The sequence below is a fragment of the Chaetura pelagica genome, unplaced genomic scaffold, assembly GCF_000747805.2.
Source record: "Chaetura pelagica isolate M959 unplaced genomic scaffold, ChaPel_1.0 scaffold124, whole genome shotgun sequence".
In the NCBI taxonomy this organism is placed as follows: domain Eukaryota; kingdom Metazoa; phylum Chordata; class Aves; order Apodiformes; family Apodidae; genus Chaetura; species Chaetura pelagica.
Genome location: NW_009952891.1, coordinates 3,048,723 through 3,063,791, shown reverse-complemented (window position 1 = coordinate 3,063,791; position 15,069 = coordinate 3,048,723). Strand labels below are relative to the sequence as shown.

The 15,069-nt window shown below is 38.2% G+C and overlaps 1 protein-coding gene across 1 annotated transcript in view; it reads left to right on the top strand.

The window, feature by feature from the left end:
* Positions 1-11,281, top strand: part of USP7 (ubiquitin specific peptidase 7 (herpes virus-associated)) — a 38,366-nt gene extending 27,085 nt beyond the window's left edge. The window contains exons 21-30 of the mRNA XM_009995503.1: positions 891-1,044; positions 2,719-2,786; positions 3,906-4,014; positions 4,106-4,183; positions 4,523-4,623; positions 5,218-5,317; positions 6,149-6,268; positions 6,879-6,950; positions 7,794-7,884; positions 10,659-11,281. Of these exons, the coding sequence (XP_009993805.1) occupies positions 891-1,044; positions 2,719-2,786; positions 3,906-4,014; positions 4,106-4,183; positions 4,523-4,623; positions 5,218-5,317; positions 6,149-6,268; positions 6,879-6,950; positions 7,794-7,884; positions 10,659-10,765 (1,000 nt within the window). The 3' untranslated portion in view covers positions 10,766-11,281. The remainder of the gene's footprint in view (positions 1-890; positions 1,045-2,718; positions 2,787-3,905; positions 4,015-4,105; positions 4,184-4,522; positions 4,624-5,217; positions 5,318-6,148; positions 6,269-6,878; positions 6,951-7,793; positions 7,885-10,658) is intronic.
* Positions 11,282-15,069: the final 3,788 nt, after the last annotated feature.

The following is a 15,069-nucleotide window of genomic DNA, read 5'->3' as shown; positions in this document are numbered from 1 at the left end:
CACAGTGATGAGGTGATGCAAATTTGCCCGAGCATGCGTGACTCATAGATGTACTGTGCTTCAGCTGGAGTTTCCTCCGAGGCAGAAGGAGAACTCCTGCATCTTGTGTCCATTAAAGGGATCTTGTCAGGGCTATAAATCACCATTTCTGTGCCCTCACTCCTGATGGCCACACCCAACTGTGTTGCTCTGTCTGTCTCCATGGGCTGACAGTGGGTGGAAGCCAGCTAGTCTGTCTTCAGCACTCTAACCCCAGATTATGTGAGATGAGTGTATTTCTCATGTCATTCCTTGGAATTTGCATTCCCTGTTGATGCAGTTGGTGTTACACACCTTTGACTGGCTGCTGACTCCTGGGTATGTGTACAGCTTGTCCCCTGGTGCTGTTTCTCCACTGAAAGATTGGGGTACCAGTCAGTAGTGACCCAAACCAGACTCTGTGCCAACTGTCTTGTTCCTGTGGTTCAAGGAGCGCTCTTGTACATCTGGCTTCTGTGCAGAGCAGTTAATACAGGAGAATATGGAAAGCTGTGCCAGCATTGGTACAGACATGCAGTAATGTGTCAGAGTGGGAGGGAAGAGTCCTGCTGGAATGCTGCTGTGAAACAACTGGAATCAGAGTGTTGTCAGATTGCCAAGCAGGCAAGCACAGCATGTGGGGACTTTTGTCCCTGCACCACAGGGAAGCACCCTGGGCTGTGCAGGGGTCACCACTCACTGCTTTAGTTCTACTCTGTGCCACTGGGTGCTCTGAAAAAGGTTTGGAAACTTTATTGCTGTATCTCTCAACTGTTGCTGGCTTACTGTAGAACTTGTTTTTAAAAGCCCTAACTGCTTGAATGTGTAACAATGAGATATGTGATGGTGTTATCATTTGTTTGCTCTTTTAGGGATGACTCAGAAAATGACAACAGTGAACTACCAACAGCTAAAGAATACTTCCGAGACCTCTATCATCGTGTGGATGTCATTTTCTGTGATAAAACCATCCCAAATGACCCAGGCTTTGTTGTTACTTTATCCAATAGGATGAATTACTTTCAGGTATGTGTCCTGTTTATTTCTCTGCTTTTTGTTTCCTTGTTCTGAAAGTAAATTTTGCATTAGTTCATCACCACATTGTATGTGTATTTAGAAAACAGTCTATCTGTTCTAATATACTTTTTTGCATTGTAGTAATTACAAGTTTAAGGAAGCCACTAATGCTCGTGAGAAGAAAATACTCTAAAACCCCCAGTTTTATTAATAATGAGTTATTTGACAATATAATAATTTCTTGATATGCCATTCTTCTCTGTCAGGGAAATTATATTCTAATGAAATGATGCATTTGCATTCTAAGTGACAGGAAAAACTTGCTCAACTTATTTAGCTGCTAAAAGAAAAACACCTTGGGAATGTAGTGATACCTATTTTCTGCTTGTAATATCACCAACAGGATTAATTTTGTAGACCAAACTATTGCTTTCTTCACACAGTGCTGTTTAATGCTCAGTGGCACTAGCAGTTCAGACCTGTTGTGTTTGTAAAGGGAGACCAGGAGGTATTTAGAAGACCAAATGAACCTGAAAAAAATATTTAAAGTTGGTCTGATCTGTTAAGAGACTGAGTAGATTTGGCTCCCTACAGTTGTCCTGCAGTTGCTTTTGTCAGTGTCAAAAAGATGACTTAAAATTGAGAAGTTAATTTTCTGTTGACAAAGGTGGGAACTTTGAGCACCTGTTTATAGAGGAGAGATCAGGTGATGCCTTTCACTACCCTGTTCTGATCATCTGCTTTTTGACAACTCACTTAGTGTTATTTTATTTTTACTTACAGTGTAAGTTCTTTATAGCTTTTGGAAAGAGAAAAACAGAGGGATCTCCATGAGTTTTTGTGAGGCAGTGACATGAAATACACTGGAATAACGTGGTGTTATTACCCAGGAACCTAACTTCCTTGGAATGAATTGAAGAACAGTGGGGGATTTCAGAAAAACACATCTCACTTCTTTTCCCAATAATACTATAAAAATAATAATACTATTTAAAAAATATGAAAAAAACCCAAAACAACCAATCAAAAAACCCCCAAACAACAAAACAAACAGAAGAGGACTAGAGCTGTTGTTATGGATTTTGTGGCCTTTTGGTAGCAATGGTTTATTGTAATAAAACAGTTAGTTTCCTCATTTTTTTCCCCCTAGTGTATCCTATTTTGTGTCAACTCATTGTTCATTCCGTGCCCACCTCATTGCTCTCTACAAGTGCTTGGGAGGAGGTTGTAGTGAGGTGGATGTTGGTCTCTTCTCCCTCATGACTAGTGATAGGACAAGAAGAAATGGGGTCAAGTTGTGCCAGGGGAGGTTGAGACTGGATATTAGGAAAAAATTCTTCACAGAAAGAGGTGAGGCCTTGGAACAGGCTGCCCAGGGAGGCGGTGGAGGCACCATCCCTGAAGGTGTTCAAAAGATGGACATGGTGCTTCAGAAGATGGTTTAATGGTTAGGGGTTGTAGGGCAGATGGCTGGACTTGATGATTTTGAAGGTTTTTCCAAACTTGATGATTCTATGATTCTAACTGCTAAGATCTAGTTTATTTAGCCTTGAGGAAGCAAGCGTAGTGGGTCTCTCAGAATTTCAGTAGCATAATGTTCTCCATGTGTAATGAATGACTGTGTGATTGTAGAGCAATGTCATGACTGAAATTATTCAGAACCTACCAAAAATGTATTCACAGGTTGCAAAGACAGTTGCGCAAAGACTTAATACGGATCCAATGCTATTACAGTTTTTCAAGTCCCAAGGGTAAGAGGAATTTCCTTACTGTTCTGTGTCTAAGCTATTATTCTTAAGCCCAAATAATTAACCCAAATATAGATCAGCAGCAGTTACCTTGGTGCTTTTTCCAGGCTGTAAACTAGTTTTTTATCAGTAAACTGTTAGCATTCTGGTGCACACAGCAAGTTCCATACACAGATTTAAGTGTTGCCTTGGCTGGCTCTAGACCCTCAGAGCATTGCACATTTTAGAAGAGCTCTAATATGTGTCGTTGAAAAAAGATGCATTTTAAAGGAACACTGTTGAAATTTCTAAAAACATTAATTACTTTAAAGCCTTACTGTGTGGGACAAATTCTGAAGCTAATGCAAGTGCTGTTTCAGATTCCTAGAGTGGAGGAGAGCAGAAACAAGTGCACATGAAAGCAGGATTTTTCCTGACTTTACAGGTTTAAATGCAGGAGTTCCTTTTCTCCCTCTTCCCCCCAAAGTCTGTAAGCGAGACTGATGATCTAACAAGTTCACAGCTGCTAAAAGGGGCATTTCTGGTTTAAGTGGTGTTCTAAGGCACAGTTGTGTAAAACTGGATTTGAATCTGTCTAAAACTATAGCAGAAAACAGCATATTAGTACATGAATATGCTGCAGGAATAATGCATACCTAAAGGTTACGTCAGCTTTTTCTATTTGTGTAAGTGTAGCTTGCTCTGCATTAACCTGTAGGTTTTCTCCCTCCATCATCAATGAGCCTTTCATAATTTGAGTAGCTCTTCACAGTTCACAGTCCTGTGGTCACTCTGGAAGTTGCTGTGTCATATGGCTCCACAAATTAACCTTTCACAATCTAAAGCATGTGCTGCTGTGCCAGTAGTTTCAGATGAATACAGGTCTGCCACCCTGCAGCATTAAAGGCAAGCTGGTAGATGTCCAAGAGAGTTAAAAAACACAGTACAGTGAATGCTTATTTCTGTTTCCATATGCTCACCTGTTTTTTAAAAATCACTAAAACACTGAATATAATGCTGCTTGGCCTGTGCTAGCAAGAGTATGAAACTGGAAGCCAGCAATAAAAATTAACTTGGTACTTAGGTTTGCTCAGAAGTGATGGATTTTAAAGGAGATATGTGCTTTTCTTATTCCCTTTATAGTTATAGGGATGGCCCTGGTAATCCTCTTAGACATAATTATGAAGGTACTTTAAGAGATCTTCTGCAGTTCTTCAAGCCTAGGCAACCTAAAAAACTTTACTATCAACAGGTAAGAGTCTTTTGATTTTATTGATGTGGATGAAAAAATATTTCTACCCTATACAAAGTATGTCTAAAGTGTTTTTCTTTTCTTCCCTAAGCTCAAAATGAAAATAACTGATTTTGAAAACAGAAGAAGTTTTAAATGCATATGGCTAAATAGCCAGTTTAGGGAAGAGGTGAGTTGGCTGTTACACACTTGCTATAATTTCTGTGTTAAAGCTGGTTTGGCTGTGATTATGGTGCAGTTCACACACTCTCTTGTCCCTGAAAAATACAGAATTAGAATAATCAAAACAAAAATCAAACCTGAAACATCATAAAATAAAATCATGCCAGTTCTTAACAAAAACTTTGAATGTAATATGTGTTCACTTACGTAATTAGCATTTAAAGATGAATTTTTGATGAAGAATCCAGTGTATTCTGTGCTTTATATGTGCTGTGTATTCTGTGCTGTAATAGGTTCCTTTACATTTTCAGGTTTTCTAATTATTTTTCTGTTTTAAATTCTACAGGAAATAACAGTATATCCAGATAAGCATGGCTGTGTGCGGGACCTGTTAGAAGAATGTAAAAAAGTTGTAGAACTCTCTGAAAAAGGTTCAGGGAAATTAAGGTAAAGCTGGAAGGTTTTAATTTCTTTTATGTGATCGTGTGGATTTTATGCAGAGAAGCATTTACAATGTAGAAACCATTATTAGCAAATGAAGTCTGCTACTATGTTAAAAAGCTTCCAGATTCACATAATTAGGAGAGTTCGTCTTCCTAAGTTCTTCTTCTGTAACTACAAATATAAACATAGTATAATTGTTTGGTTTGTATTTTGTAAAATTACATACATGAGATGCGTGAGTTTCATCAATTTCATTTGTTAACTCACAGTTTAGTAGTTGTTTCCACTTCAAGTGTTTCACGCTGTTTTGCTTCTCCGGAGTTAGAAGTGAGGTCATTTGAAGAGTTTAAAAAATAATTACAATTAAAAACATTTGTCTTATAATTGCATGTACTGGCTTTTTTGTCACCACCCAGATGTAATTTCATCTCTTGTAACTTTACAGCCTACTAAAGACTGTATTTTAAGTTTTACAAATACAGTAGTAGTATCTGTTTACATCCTGACTATACTAATCCTTCTTGAGGTTAGAGAAAGAGATGTTGTATTGGTTTTTTATTTGTAAATTTTTTTCTTATGCGTTTTTTTATTTTCCAGGCTGCTAGAAATTGTAAGTTACAAAATAATTGGTGTCCATCAGGAAGATGAGCTGTTAGAGTGTTTGTCACCTGCAACAAGTCGAACGTTTCGAATAGAGGTAGGTGGTGATTTCTCAAAGATACTTTACAAATTTTGAGAGAAGAAACTTATCAAGTGGTAATTGTCTTTTTCTGCATTTTGATTTTCAAATACTGTGATACTTGCAGCAAGCTATATTATAATATATTATTATATATATATAACATATTTTATATATATAAAAATATATTATTTTCAAGATTTTAAAATGTTTCCTTTTCTGTTTGCTTTCCCGTAATGATTTAATTATTTACATTTTTATGTATTTTTGTTGTAACAATAAATGAAGACTTGGTAAAGACTTGTCCACAGGACATTTGCTGCCTTAGCAATAATTCCAAGGTTTGTTTGAGGACTCAGGATGTAAATAGTTATGCTTAGAACCTGCTTCCTTGCTCTAAAGTTAATTATTCTAGAAGACTTTGTTTTGTTTTCAGTGAAGATTGAGCTTCATGTGATATTTCTAAACATTTCATCATGCAAATCTGTTAACTTCCCTCAAAGAATAGTATTTAAAAACAAAGTAAGCTGTAATGAGGAGATGACAGGAGGTCTATGATATTTCTGTCAGCTGCTTCTAGATCTGATAGAAGATTTCATATCAAAAAGCTGTTTGGGGAATCCAGGAGAGTATTTACTGAGGAAAGGAAGCTGAAATGCTGTCATGCTAGGGATGAATTACTCTACTTGTAAATAAAAAGACCCTGTCAGACAGCATGGTTCTTGTAATTGTTTTTAAATAGATTTCTTTTACAGTAACAGTAAATCAATTATGCTTTTAGTTACTTAATGAGTTACTTTCTGGGGAAATTACAGCTGACTGAAGTAATAATTGTATGTCTGTATCTAGGAAATTCCTCTGGACCAGGTAGATATAGATAAAGAAAATGAGATGCTAATCACAGTGGCACATTTCCACAAAGAGGTTTTTGGGACATTTGGAATTCCATTCTTGCTGAGGATACACCAGGTACAGCATGCCTCCCTTTTCCTCCTTATGGGATTATACTGATGGTGATTTCTGAAAGTACTGTCAAAGAAATGTATTAGTATAAAAAGTGTATAGCAAAATATTGCTCCTATCTCTGTTCTCTTTTGCATATATAGATTGTTTAGTGTTTCAGTGAGCCTGTGCAGTATCTAACAAATAGACATTCAGCATCAGACAGGGACTTGAAATACTGTCAAAGCAGTTGTAACCCCCATGGAGCCCTCCGAACAAGTGGTTTTAAAAAGTAATATGCTTAGGAAGGACATGTAACTTTTTTTTTTTCCAGATTTGTATTTTGCTGTTAATTTTCAGTCTTTGTTTCTTAACTTTAACCTGCACGTATTACTATTACTTGGTCAATTTCTGGGACAGTTTGTGTAATGATGCATCAATAATACTTAAAGTTGCTGAATTTCTAGCAAGTTGTATGTTGTTATTCCTTATCGTAGTGGATGCTGATACAATTTTGTAAATAGCCAAGAGATTAAGGCAGTGTATTTCAATGAAGCTTGAAGCAGGAAGTAATAACAGCATGTCTTTCTTTCCTAGATTTTTTTTTTTACATTAAATATCTGGTTGTAATTATTAGGGTGAACACTTCAGAGAGGTTATGAAGCGGATTCAGACAATGCTTGACATACAAGAAAAAGAATTTGAAAAGGTAATGGCAAGTTGGGAGAATTGTAAAAGCTGTTTGCAGACCCTAAATGAGTTTATTTTAAGAAGCTGGAACACCACAGATTTGGGATAAGTAGATTTCGATCAGTAGAAGAGTTGCTTGACTTCATGCTTTTTTTGAGAATACTTAGTAGTATTTAGGCAAAACATTAAAGTAACCTAGAAAAGTTTAGATGGTGCAAGGACCTCTAGAAACCACCCACTTAAGGTTCAGAGCAGAACTAGGTTGAACTCAAGTTAGGTTGCTCAGGGTTTCACCTAGCTACAATTTGAAAACTCTCAAGGGTAGGAATTCTGCCATTCTGGACACTGTTCTACAGCATCACCACTATGATTGTGAAGACACTTGCTTTCCTTACAAGTAATCAGAATTTTTCATTTTGCAATTGATGATGGTTGCCTCATGTCCTTTTGCTGTGTAGCTCTTGAGGAGGGTCTGCTGCTGTGTAGCCATCTTCAGTCAGTAGAAGACTAGATGCCCCTGTTGGCCTTTTCTTCTCTGGGCTGAACAAACCCATTCCCTTAGCTTCTTGTATGCCATGGACTCCAGCCCAATGACTGTCTTACTGGACTATTGCTGGACTTGTTGCAGTTTGTTGCCTGCTCTTTTTCCCTGAAGGGCCCAAACCTGAGCACAGCATTCCAGATGCAGTCTCATGATTTCTGGAGCATTTGTTTTATCCCATTGTCAAGGCTGATGAAGATTTAAACTATCAACCCCTGAAGAATACCACTTGTAACCCTCTGCTAGTTAGTTGATGATATTAGACCTGAAGGCTTTATTTTAATGTGTTGCCTTACCAGGTTTTTTCTTTCCTTTCCGTAGTTTAAATTTGCAATTGTAATGATGGGCCGACACCAGTATCTCAATGAAGACGAGTATGAAGTGAACTTGAAAGATTTTGAGCCCCAACCTGGTGAGTTGTTAAACAACCTGATTATTCTTTTAACCTGCTGAAGTTGCTGGGCGAGTTGTGATTATCCTGAACTCAGGATGCGGAAAGAGACTGGGTTTTGTATGTGAAATACAGTTATATGTTGTAACTAAGCATGTAGTTATATACACTTGTGTGCACACTTAGGAGTGTTAAGTGTATATGTTAGGCTGTGTTTTATAGGCATATAAATAATTAATAATCTGTTTCCTTGTGAGTTAAAAGTTTGAGTGACCACATGGGCCAGATACCAGTATAATATGCTTCACAGAAAGGAATTACAATGTCAGCTGCACCAAAACTGCTCTGACCATCTGCTCCCTTGTAGTTTTGATTCTCATATTGTTATTGGAGAGTATGCTCATGTTATTCCTGAGAAATATTAAGGTGAATTCTCTGATTCTTAAGTGTGCTGAAAGAGGTATTTGAATTCTCAGATTCTTTGGAGCCACCTCTTGTTCGTTCTTGGTATTGTCAATGAATCTGAAGAATCTTTACAAGAGCATTACCTGTGTTAATAGGATGCTGTTTGGATTTTATTTTCCTAAAAGGTGCTTCACCAAGCTACAAATGCATCCCTGTTCTGAATTTGTCTGTGGATGGTTTACCATCTTGTTGATTTTACTGATATTTAAAGCTCTATTCTTTGAGGAATTTACTCATAGGAGAAACCAGGTTAATCTTCCAGGAGTTCCACACAGTCATCTTTTGAGAGTTTCAGTTGGGAATGGCACCTTTGAATCTGCAGTCAGAGCTCTCTTGAAAGCCTTGAATTCATCTGTGTTTTTTCCCCTGGCTGAGCTGAGTGTTCCTTTTTGTGAGCTGCTCTGTCTGGTAGAAACAAGATTGAGGACAACTTGCTCTCTGCAGCTCTATTTTTCTGACAATTATGAGCTCTGGTTTTTTGTTGGTAGCTTGTGCTGGGGCCCCAGTTTCCCTTATTTTTTTTCAAGCAGTGTTCTGGATTTATGTAACAGTTATAAAGAAATCTTGTAGCTGTCCCATTTATTTCAAAACCCATGGAGAGTTAGACCTATACCTGTTACTGAGCACTTTGCAGGAAACTGGCAAAAAGTCCTGTCATTGTATTTTGTTACACAGGCAGGTTTATGACTCATGGCTGTGAATATGAGGGGACTTGCCAGAACTTTGAATTTCTGCATCTGCACAAGTTATCTGGGAGCAGAGATGTGTGTCATTGAAGGAACCTCTTTTTCTGCAGTAGTTGTGAGGGGTCTCTGGATGACAAATTTGGATGTGGACATTTCTCCGTGGGTAGATCAACTGTCTTTTGTGTGCTCAAGCAGGCAGAGTCCTGATTTTATTCTGTGAGTCAGGGAAGGCAGTAGCCTGAAACAAACTGTCGGACTTTCTGAGCAAAGCTGAGCTAGTCTTGCCAAAACTGCACAAAAGACTAACCAGGTAACTAGGTCAAAAGTACAGAACGTGGCAGAAATGTGAAAAGGGAGAATTTGAACTGTTTGTAGGAGTTGTAGGGAAGGTGAGATTTGTGGATATTAATTAGAGAGTTCACAGGAGGTTGCCTCTTTGAAATAATACACTTTTATATAATTCGTTGCCTACCCCCATCTCTGCTGTGGTGTGACAATGTGATGCTTTCATGCTTCCTTAACTGTGCAGCATTTCAAGGGGAGGCACTTATGCATTTGTACAAACATTTTAACACATGCTGGACTGATTGAACCAAAGCTTTGACATTCTCTAATTTGATTGACTAGCTGATGTTAATGGTGTCCCACTGCTTCCACAAAGATGTTCACTAGCAGTGATTGTGCTGGTGCTAGTGGTGAAGGACTTAATTTCTTTCTTTAAAAGACATCCCAGTGATTTCAGCAAGATTTGCAGTTCTCTTATACATTTGACATTGACCATTATGTCAAACAAAAAGACAGGTAATTTTGATTGAAGAAAATATATCCAAAAACGCAGATGAAGTCAGCCAGAAAGGTGAAGTCTTTTATGCTTTAGTGGTTGCAGTTGATGGCTTTGAATGTAGGCATGTGCTTTTCTTGCTGAGGGGCTGCTTAGTTTCTCCCTTTATCATTTCACTTTAAAGAATATTTGATGCTCTGCATTGAGGAGATAATTTCTCACATTTTCGAGAAGTGTGTGCACTGTGGGTTTTCATGAAAACTAGCAGTAGATAAACCATATTGGGTTGAAAAGTAAAAATGTTTTTTATTTATAATCTAAATATGACTTTTCCCCCCAGAAAACAAAGGTCAATTATGGGATTTCTTAATTAACTGATTATTTGCATTTTACTTGAATTTAACAAAGATTTCCACTGAAACCAGATGATAAGAATATCTCAATGCAGCAAAGTTTGCTTATAATATGGCAAGTGATATAGGTTGCCATATTCAGATGGTGTTGCCCTTTCCAACAGGCTCAGCATGTTGATGAAGGCTGGTACTTTGTGCCTGTGGCCATAAATCATAACAGTAGGTTTCTTGCTTTGGCACACACTTCACTGCTGTAAACTCCTATAAGTGACTGAAGAGGAGAAACACCATCTAGCTGATCCAGAAACAGCTGTAAAATTCATTATTGAGGGAAAGCAGCAGTCAGGAAAGCTGCTCAGTTGACTGTGGACTGCAGGACTGTACTGAAGTCCTCTTCCATACCCTGTGACTCCCAGCAAACTGTGAACAGGGCACACAGGAGTAGTTTGTGTAAAGGAAACTTTACAATTTAGTCTTAACTTCATGTTTATTTTTTTTTCTCTTTTCTAGGCAACATGTCTCATCCAAGGCCATGGCTAGGGCTTGACCATTTCAATAAAGCCCCAAAGAGAAGTCGCTACACGTACCTTGAAAAAGCTATTAAAATCCATAACTGACTTGCTTAACCAGATTGTCAAGGCAAGGGACAAAAATAAGTGTGTGTGTGCACCTTTTTAACAACTGTAGAACTTTGGTACACGTGCACTATATCTGAAGTCTTCAGCAAGAGGATTTGCTGCTGATGTTAATTTTATTTTGTTGAGGCTGTTCAGTTTGGCTTCTCTGTATCTATTGACTGCCCTTTTTGAGCAAAATGAAGGTGTTTTTATAAAGCTTGGATGCCAATGAGAGTTATTTTATGGTAAACGTAATGCAAGGCAATTGTCAGCATAATGAGGGAAGAGTTTAGTAGAACAGTTGACATTGGCAAAATATTTGTCTGTAGTACGTTTCTAGATGGCATAAGCTGGCTGGCTGCCCTTCCCAGTATGGTGTTGACCATCACTGCAGCTAGTAAGTCTTATGTTTAGACTCACATCAGATTTATTTCCTTCAGTTATACTTTAAATGACATTTTTGTGCATTTGTAAATGCAAAAAACTCACATCATCAATAAATAGCAATCTCTACTTCATTGTGTACATTGTTGGCACTTATTCGGGATTTTTGTCTCCTCCAGCTGCATAGAATCTTTTTTAATAAACTAGTTTTCGTTTAATTTAGTCACTTCTTTGCATCCCATTTTGCCAAGGGGATGCCCTGAGTCCTAAAAAGATATATTTGGGTATTTTTATTAAATTTTCAACCCTTGATAAATACTGTTGTGATTTATTATGCCATCTTCTGGCAAATAGAATGACACTCAAAAGTTGGCAAAAGCAAGTGAAAAGGATTATAAATATCATTGATTTAGTTAACATGGGAAGAGATGGGGAAAACACAAGAACTAGCCTTTTAGCACAGAGGGCATGCTCACTAGTGTTTAGTAAGCTGTTGACTTTGTATAAAAAAGGAGGGGGAGGAAAAAAAAGAAAAAAAAAGAAGGAAAAATTGTATATTTAATGAATGAACATGTACAATTTAACACTTGGAGGTTAATTTTGTTGGGTGAGTCTGCAAGTGAATTTCACTGATGTTGATATTCATTGTGTGTAGTTTTATTTCAGTCCCCAGACTGCTTCCTTTTATTTTGGAGCTAATGCCAGCCGCGTGTCTAGTTTTGAGTGCAGTAAAGATAGAATCAGCAATTCACACTTAATTTTACATTCTTTTCCAGTATTTTGTTTCTGTAGCTGCAGTGTACAACAACTCTTCCTGTATATTGCCTTTTTTTGCTGGAAAATGTTGTATGTTGAATAAAATTTTCTATAAAATTTTTCTTCGGTGAGTGATGACGTGGACATTGAAGAAGATTTCTCCTCTCCTTGGAAATAGAGTTTTGGGAAATGTTTTTTTTGTGAGGTTTTGCTAAAGGTGTGTTATTTTTTTTCTTAAGTATTGACAATTGTATAACCCTCATATTGGTTGTTTTGGGGAAAATTTATGGGTTTTTCTGTTTAATTGTTTTGGGTTTTGCAGGGGGGGTTTGCTTTGTTTTTTACCTCCTAACTAGACATATTTGAGCTTAACAAATGAAAGGTTGTCCAGGGAGGAGCTATGTACAAATAAGACAAATGGAAAAAATATTTTGCTAGTTTGTTTGTAAAGCTTGTAGTAGGGTCTTTGTGGTAGACTTGACTCTGCCTGCCTGTACAAAAATTTTGTGGTCCAGATTCTCAAGTCTAATATAAATGGTGTAAAGTGAAATCTGGAAGTCTATAAAGGTAAGCTCTCTTAATAGAGTAATAGATTCCCACCATAATGTGTTCCCTGTACTCCTAACCAAAGCAGAAAGTGCTTAGAAGCTTCCCTTTCTCAGACCTATCAATAAACACTTAGTAGGGGTTATGTATATGTGATGGCCTTTATACTTTTTTTCTGAAATGGATTCTGGTGATTACTGAAAACACCAGCAAGTATTTTTAAATTAAATTTTTCAGATCTATTTCATCCTTTTAGCTTAAATCAATCACTCGATTTTAGATATGTTTGGATTTCTCTTTAATTTATATCTTGCAGTGCTTTTAACTGCCTCTAATTTGCAATCAAGACAAGCTGGTGGTTTACTTTATTTTGGTCATCTAAATGCATAGGTTACAGGTAGAGGGAAGTGGTTACATGGCATGCCTTAAGTGGACAGAGTTTTCCTTTGATTTGTTTTTGCATCAAACTGGTGAGAATTGCAGCACCATCTAAGTGGTGTTTTTATTAGTGCTTGGATTGTCTACAGGCTTTCAGTAAAAGTCAGGATTCATATTAAAAATATTTCTGTGAGATCAGAGCCTCTGGTCAGAAATAGTGAGCCCTAATTATATTTTATTAATTGAATGATACGTTAGGCTGATAAAAAAATTGAGCTTGTATCTGGGTGTCACGAAGTTTTCACATTAATTTATGGGATGCTGGCAGCTTTTAAGAAATATCTTTAAGAAATCACAATACTTCCAATTTCAGAAATACCACTAACAAAGTAAATTTTGGGTGCCTTTTGATTTTCAGATGACTAGTTCTTATGCGCTTCAGTATTTTATCTGTCCCCACACTAGTTTTGAGAAGGTGGTACGTTAAGGCATTCCTTGTGCAGTTTTCAATAACTGAAATTTTTAATGAAATTTTCTTTTTTGGATCAAAAGTAACTTGTTATTCAAATGTGGAAACACACGCCTATGAAGAGGAAGACAGGAGGTTTTCTCAGGTGCAGTATGTTTAATTAATCCTACAAAATGTATAATAATACAGTCTTCAAAATCACCGTGCTTACCATTTCTTATTCAGATGTTGGAATTATTTGGATATTAGAGAGTGAACACATTAAGTTAATGACAATATAATTGTTAAGCAATAAGGATGTGATTTCATGGCACACAGCATCAGAGCATCATGATGTTTCTGGCCCATCTGAATTCTCCCTACAAAAATACCAAGCGTTGTTCCTGTAGATTTACAATAGTGCCTTTTATCCTAAAGGAGTCCGAAGCATTTTGTGAAATCTTAAGCAAAATCACACCAGTGATGTAGTTGCTGAGTAGAGAGTGACAGCCAACAAAACCACCCTTTCTCCAAGAAGGCTTGCTTAGCAACACCAGGACAACTCTGTGCTGCACAGACACGTCGGAGGGCCGTGCCGGTGCCGCAGGACGTGCGGAGCGCGCGGAGCCTCCCGCCTGGATCTACCTCAGCTGCTGCCCCTCGGAGCTGGCCAGAATCCCGCCCGGCATCCCCCCGGAGCCCGGACCAGCCTGTCCTGCAGGCTGGCTGCAGGCATCAGTGCCCAGATCAAAGCTACGCTGTGTTTTTCCTATTTAATATCCTTTGTGGCAAATCATTTTCTGTAGGAACTGTATATATTGTAAATAAAATAGACCAGGATAAACACTGGATCGGTGTCTTGTCCGTTCCTTTTAGAAAAGATTGGGAGTGAAAGCGAACAGGTTGCTCAGAAGACAAGGTGATTCTGGTTAGATAAAAGTGAGAAATTTTGCGGAATTCAGCCAAATTGTGCGCCAGGATTGACATTCATAATATAGGGAAAGCTGGCCAGGAGGTAAATGCTGAGTTCTGTGGCAATTCCCAGGCTTCAAACTACTGAGGTGGTGAGTGTCCATGTTTGGTGTGAGCAGCATGGGGTCATTTATTTTTGGCCTTTAAACCAGCCGGGCCTTTAGGGTCAGAAAAAGAGGAGATCTTGACATGGGAAGTGCCTGAATCTGGCTTCAAATCTGTGTTCAGCTCAGTTTCTGTCCCAGGCCATGTTGAAGTTGACTGAGCCCCAAGCAGGGCAGGTAATTCCATTTCTGAACCTCCAGGCTGTACCTGGAAGCCTTGTTTTTTTTATTTTGTTTTTATTAAATGCTTGTGTAAACTCTTGTGCCTCAAAATACTGGTGTAAAAAGTGTTCTACTTTGGTTAAGTGTTTCTTGCACATCTTCAATCTTGCCTACCATTTATTTGTTAGATGTGTATTTGTGTGGCTTTGCTTGCGCACTTTTCCTCCTCAGTGCTGCCCATCTTGATGCATTTTTTACCACTACTCCAAAGCAAAGCTTGCTGCTTTCACAGACACTTGAAAATTGAGGGGAAACGTAACATTTTTTTAAAAAAAGGCGTGAAGCAGCACAAAACCTGCTCGGCTGCTCGTGGGTCTCATCGTGGTGCTGTTTTCCGTTAGAGCAAAGGCTGGGTCACCAGAGGATGGAGGGGTTGGCACTGAGAGAAAGCGGCTGGGGGAGCTGCTCTGGGAATTGAATGATACCCATATTTTATCCGTTCGGACACAGCCCGGGCAGGGACACTCGGCCCCCCTGGGCCCCCCCGGCCCCCC